Source organism: Aquarana catesbeiana, linkage group LG07 (assembly GCF_042186555.1).
Source record: "Aquarana catesbeiana isolate 2022-GZ linkage group LG07, ASM4218655v1, whole genome shotgun sequence".
NCBI classification, from domain to species: domain Eukaryota; kingdom Metazoa; phylum Chordata; class Amphibia; order Anura; family Ranidae; genus Aquarana; species Aquarana catesbeiana.
Window position 1 is genome coordinate 239,632,218 of NC_133330.1, and position 6,000 is coordinate 239,638,217.

The window sequence follows — 6,000 nt, forward strand, 5'->3', positions numbered from 1 at the left end:
CTTAATTGTGCCCAAAGAGATAAAGAACATTGGATAATCCAGGGCTTGTCCTCTCCTGTTCCAAGCCAACAAGATGTCTTGTTGTAGAGGCCTGGAATGGAACTGGACATAGGGCACCGCCTCGAAGGAGGATACAATCCTCCCTAGAAGACTCATATAGTCTGGAGTGGGGGTGTCCCCTCAAAAGGAGGGCTTGGTGCTGGGTTTAGAAGAATTTTGGACCCATGGCTTTTTTATGGCCCTGGCCTTTTGGCTTGCCCCTGGCCCCCTGTTGGTGGCGGAACTGCCTTGGCCCTGAGACATTTGAGGAATCAGTCCCTAAGGTTTTAAACGAGGGACGCCTGGTGCTTTTCTTCACAGGAAGTACAGAACTCTTCCCTCCGGAAATCTTTTGAATATATTTGTCCAAATGATCATAAGCGTTCCCCATGAAATGGGAAACCTGACAATAACTTCTTACAAGGAAGCTCGGCTGACCAGTTCTTAAGCCACAAAAGTCTGCACATACAGTACCTGACCGCGAGATTGTGTTTCCAGCGCGATACCATCGCGCTGGTTCTCGGCGACAGGGTACTGTGAATGTCGCGCTGGCTCGCTCATCGGGAAAGGAAAACTTTGTTTTCCTTCCGCGATGAGTGACAGGCAGCGCTGACAGCTGTCTGGTATGAATCCTGAGGCGGGAACACCGCGCCAAATTTTAAATGAAAAAACCGGCGTGGGTTCCCCCCTCGGAGGCATACCAGGCCCTTAGGTCTGGCATGGATTGTAAGGGGAACCCCCTATGCCGAAAAATCGGCGTGGGGGTCCCCCCCAAATCCATACCAGACCCTTATCCGAGCATGCAGCCCGGCCGGCCAGGAAAGGGGGTGGGGACGAGCGAGCGGCCCCCCCCCTCCTGAGCCGTACCAGGCCGCATGCCCTCAACATGGGGGGGTGGGTGCCTTGGGGGAGGGGGGCGCCCTGCGGCCCCCCCACCCCAAAGCACCTTGTCCCCATGTTGATGAGGACAAGGGCCTCTTCCCGACAACCCTGGCCGTTGGTTGTCGGGGTCTGCGGGCGGGGGGCTTATCGGAATCCGGGAGCCCCCCTTAATAAGGGGGCCCCCAGATCCCGGCCCCCCACCCTGTGTGAATGAGTTTGGGGTACATGGTACCCCTACCCATTCACCTAGGGAAAAGTGTCAATGTAAAAAAAAACACACTACACAGGTTTTAAGAATAATTTATTAGTCAGCTCCGGGGGTCTTCTTCCGACTTCGGGGGGTCCCCTTCCGACTTCTCCCGGTGTTCGGCCTCTTCTCCCGGTGTTCGGCCTCTTCTCCCGGGCCCCACCGCTATCTTCTTCCAGCTCTATTGCCAGCGAGGGGCCCGGTCTGCTGCCGCTGTCTTGTCGCCGCTGTCTTGTCGCCGCTGTCTTGTCGCCGCTGTCTTGCCGCTTCTTCTCTTCTTTTCTTCTTCCCCGATGTTGACACGACGCTCTCTCCGACTCGAATGCTGTGTGCGAGCTGCGGAGCCATTTATATAGGCGGTAACCCCGCCCCCTTACGACGTCATGGTCCCAGCATGCGCAGGGACTCTGGGGTCACGCCCCCTTATGACGCCAGAGTCCCTGCGCATGCTGGGACCATGACGTCGTAAGGGGGCGGGGTTACCGCCTATATAAATGGCTCCGCAGCTCGCACACAGCATTCGAGTCGGAGAGAGCGTCGTGTCAACATCGGGGAAGAAGAAAAGAAGAGAAGAAGCGGCAAGACAGCGGCGACAAGACAGCGGCGACAAGACAGCGGCGACAAGACAGCGGCGACAAGACAGCGGCGACAAGACAGCGGCAGCAGACCGGGCCCCTCGCTGGCAATAGAGCTGGAAGAAGATAGCGGTGGGGCCCGGGAGAAGAGGCCGAACACCGGGAGAAGAGGCCGAACACCGGGAGAAGTCGGAAGGGGACCCCCGAAGTCGGAAGAAGACCCCCGGAGCTGACTAATAAATTATTCTTAAAACCTGTGTAGTGTGTTTTTTTTTACATTGACACTTTTCCCTAGGTGAATGGGTAGGGGTACCATGTACCCCAAACTCATTCACACAGGGTGGGGGGCCGGGATCTGGGGGCCCCCTTATTAAGGGGGGCTCCCGGATTCCGATAAGCCCCCCGCCCGCAGACCCCGACAACCAACGGCCAGGGTTGTCGGGAAGAGGCCCTTGTCCTCATCAACATGGGGACAAGGTGCTTTGGGGTGGGGGGGCCGCAGGGCGCCCCCCTCCCCCAAGGCACCCACCCCCCCATGTTGAGGGCATGCGGCCTGGTACGGCTCAGGAGGGGGGGGGCCGCTCGCTCGTCCCCACCCCCTTTCCTGGCCGGCCGGGCTGCATGCTCGGATAAGGGTCTGGTATGGATTTGGGGGGGACCCCCACGCCGATTTTTCGGCATAGGGGGTTCCCCTTACAATCCATGCCAGACCTAAGGGCCTGGTATGCCCCCGAGGGGGGAACCCACGCCGGTTTTTTCATTTAAAATTTGGCGCGGTGTTCCCGCCTCAGGATTCATACCAGACAGCTGTCAGCACTGCCTGTCACTCATCGCGGAAGGAAAACAAAGTTTTCCTTTCGCGATGAGTGAGCCATCTCGGCGCTGGCCCCTGCGACGGGGCTCGTAGGTGTCAAATCTCGCCGAGAAGTGCGGCGAGATTGACACAATATCGCGGTCACCTACTGTATGTACAGACAAGAGAGCCAAAAGAGAAACCTGCTGTATTGAATCCTTTAAGGCGTCAACAGCAAAACACAGCACTCGAGGAATATCTGCCTTATTTTCAGGCAGATAGGCCTGTCAGGCCCTCTAGCCTGTTCCTTTACAGACTGGCAGATACCAGTTGCTGCAACAGCTGGCTGAATAGCTGAACTGGTCAAAGAAAAGGAAACCTTTAATAATGACTCCAATTTCTTGTCAACAGGTTCTTTCAAGCCCTGTGCATTATCTACCGGACAAGTCAAGTTCTTTTTTAAGAAAGAGACTGCTGCATCTATGGCTGACATGCTCCACTTCTTAAACTTTTCATCCATGGGATATAAAAGGGAAAACCTCTTAGGAGGAACAAAAATTCTGTCAGGATGTTCCCAATCAGCATACACCGCCTGTTCCAACAGAGAGTGTAAGGGGAAAGCCTGTGTGGCCTGAAGAGGCCTCAGGGATCCCAAAAAGGATCAGGGAGGCTCAGTAACCTCTGCAAGAGGCAACTTAAAGGGGTTGTAAACCCGCATGGTTTTTCACCTTAATGCATTAAGGTGAAAAACCTTCTCTCATGCTGCAGCCCCCCTGTTTTACTTACCTGAACGCGGTCATTCTTCGGCCAGGAACCAGCTCTAGCTGGTGTCTCCTGTCCTGATTAGATAGATAGCAGCGCAGCCATTGGCTCCTGCTGCTGTCAATCAAATCAAATGATGCGGCGCCAGGGAGCGGGGCCAACTCCTTCATTCTGTGAATGGACATAGATGCAGGACTCGGGAGCGCACCTTCATGGGTGTCCACTAAGGAGAGCGCTTCTCCGATATGGACACTCGATGTGGGGAGGAGCCGGGAGCACCGCTGAGGGACCCCAGAAGAGGAGGACCGGAGCTACTCTGTGCAAAACTGCACAGTGGAGGCAAGTATGACATGTTTGTTACTTTATTTTTATTTTTTAAAACAAAGCTTTACAATCCCTTTAAAGATAGAACAAACCATTTTGGTAAGAGTCGGGATCAAAAGCCTCTGTGATTGAGAGGCAGACACCAACTGGATATCTTCTTGTCCAGATTGCTCGGAAGCAGACTCATCCGCCAGGCCATCCACAGAATCCTGAGTTTTAAGCACTTCCCTATCCTCAACCTGTTCCTGCTCCAGACTAGGAGGCTCCGGGGAGGGGGATCTGTCACACTTCTTACCACCCTGCAGGATGGAGGCAATCATGCCAGCAATCCTGTACTCTAACCCAGCTAGGGCTGAGGACAGTTCATCCTTAGTGATAAAGGGTGAAGAAGCAGCGTTGACTGTAGGTGCAATCCCAGATAGGTGCAGCGGCTCAGATTGCCCGGAAGCCTCTGGTCCTTCAGGGGATACAACATTAGGGATACGAATGGGTTCATCAAGAACTACTGATTACATAGGTGTGCCCTTCCCTGTAGTGTTAGTCCCGCTCCTCTTTTTTGAAGACCTTTACTAGTCACAAAAAAGGGAGTACCTGGGTGTAGTATTAACACACCTCAGAAGGGAGACTCCTTAATAGGGCTCACCAAGCCCCTATACAACAATCCTGCTAAGCACCTTTAGCCTGCCAAGCAACACCTGGTGACTCATGTAACCCGAGTAAGGAGAAATGAACCGCTGAAAGTGCCTAGTTCAGAGCCTGATGTGTCCCACAGCTGCCTCCTGGAAGCACTGCATTCTTGTCATACACAGCTTAAATAAGCTGGCTGTGTGCCGAAACGTTCTGCGCATGCCTGCACACTCACGTGCGTGGTTCCAGTGAACGGGCAAATTTGTCTGAATGTTGAACATCTGTATGTGGATGTTGGTTGAGGCTGGAGTGTTCATCCTGCAAAGAGGAGGATTTGGTAAGCCCTGTACTTTTAAGGATATTGGTTATTACTCCGTCTCCATAGAGAAATCTTTGAAGGTGATTAGAGCATATATTTGGAAAAGTGAGTTTACTTGCAAGCCACACCCCTTATTCAAATTGGCCCCACCCTACATTTATATTAGGCACAACCACTTTTTTTTTTGCCATGGTGCGGCTTATATCTGTGTCAGTATTACTATGGTGCCTAGGCACCTTGGGGCGCTTTCAGGTTTCTTCAGGGATGCCTTGGCAAAAATTGCCTAAAATTGACCCCAAAAATGTATACAAGCCTACCTTTCAGGTACACAAAGTTACAGGTTTTCATTGTGCACCATTGCAACCTTATAGCCGCTGGCGTCCTAAAAACCAGTGACGTTACTGATTGATAGGGAGGACATTGGGCGCCTGCACAACATCCTTGTTTGCCCCTCTCCGTCAGTTCTTGGGTCATGTTAGCTGAGTGAGGGAAAAGAGAAAAACTGAAATACTAGTCAGTACCAGTGTTCAAAGATGGATTTTCTTTGAAAAATAAATCACCTATAATGTTGAGTGTCCTATACGTGTGAATTTTGCTGCGATATGTAAAACTATTTGTTTAGTGTTTTAGGTTTTAGAATGATGTGCTGCAAGATTGTGCAGGATTTTAAAGGGTGCCAGGACTGAAAAAAAGGTTGAGAAACAATGCCCTAAGATCATACACTGAGTATTCGATCTGTCCCCAATACCTAGTAACAGTGTCTTTTATACTAGTATTAGATGATTTTAAGCGTTTAGAAGAACTGAACCATACCTTTAGAATATTACTCATGATCACGGTAGTGCTCCAGGTTTTAGTCTCCTTTCTAGCTTGTGTCGCCATTTTCTGCAAAATTTTTAAAATGGGACAGATGAAGAACATTCGCTGTAAGCAAATACTATAAACAATACCCGATAAAGATTTCAAATGTTTACTTTCGCAGACAGGCACATACATACACACCTTAAATCAGTGGTGGCTGGTCCTCAATATTATGGGGGGGTGGCCCCCTCACTCGCACTACCCCCCCTGCTGGTTGGGATGGCGGTGATCCATGGCCTTACCTTAGGAGGACGATGACGAGGTGGTGGTGCTGGATTCGGAGTAGGACTCCTGGAAGCTGGAAGAGGCTGTTGCTGCCTCTCTGCCCCTCTACCTGCTGCTCCTCGCTGCACATGGCTCACAGGTTGCCGAGGGAAGAACCGGAGCTGTTGCTTCTCCTCCCAGGAAGAACAGGAAGCTGGTCCTGAGACCCGATGTCACACAACTGGGTGGGCTCGGGGAACAGAGCCCATCCTTTTTGAAGCCAAATAGAGCCTCAGGTTCGAATCACATGATTTGGGAAAAAAAGCCCACATTGAAATCCCTGCGTCCGTAGCCCTGCATGGAGATT

At 51.9% G+C, this 6,000-nt stretch overlaps 1 protein-coding gene across 1 annotated transcript in view; it reads right to left on the reverse strand.

Annotated features, from left to right (window-relative positions):
- Positions 1 to 5,784, reverse strand: part of LG07H1orf146 (linkage group 07 C1orf146 homolog) — a 31,053-nt gene extending 25,269 nt beyond the window's left edge. Inside the window, exons 1-2 of the mRNA XM_073592026.1 lie at positions 5,672 to 5,784; positions 4,485 to 4,567 (exon numbers count right to left, since the gene is read on the reverse strand). Of these exons, the coding sequence (XP_073448127.1) occupies positions 4,485 to 4,567; positions 5,672 to 5,784 (196 nt within the window). The remainder of the gene's footprint in view (positions 1 to 4,484; positions 4,568 to 5,671) is intronic.
- Positions 5,785 to 6,000: the final 216 nt, after the last annotated feature.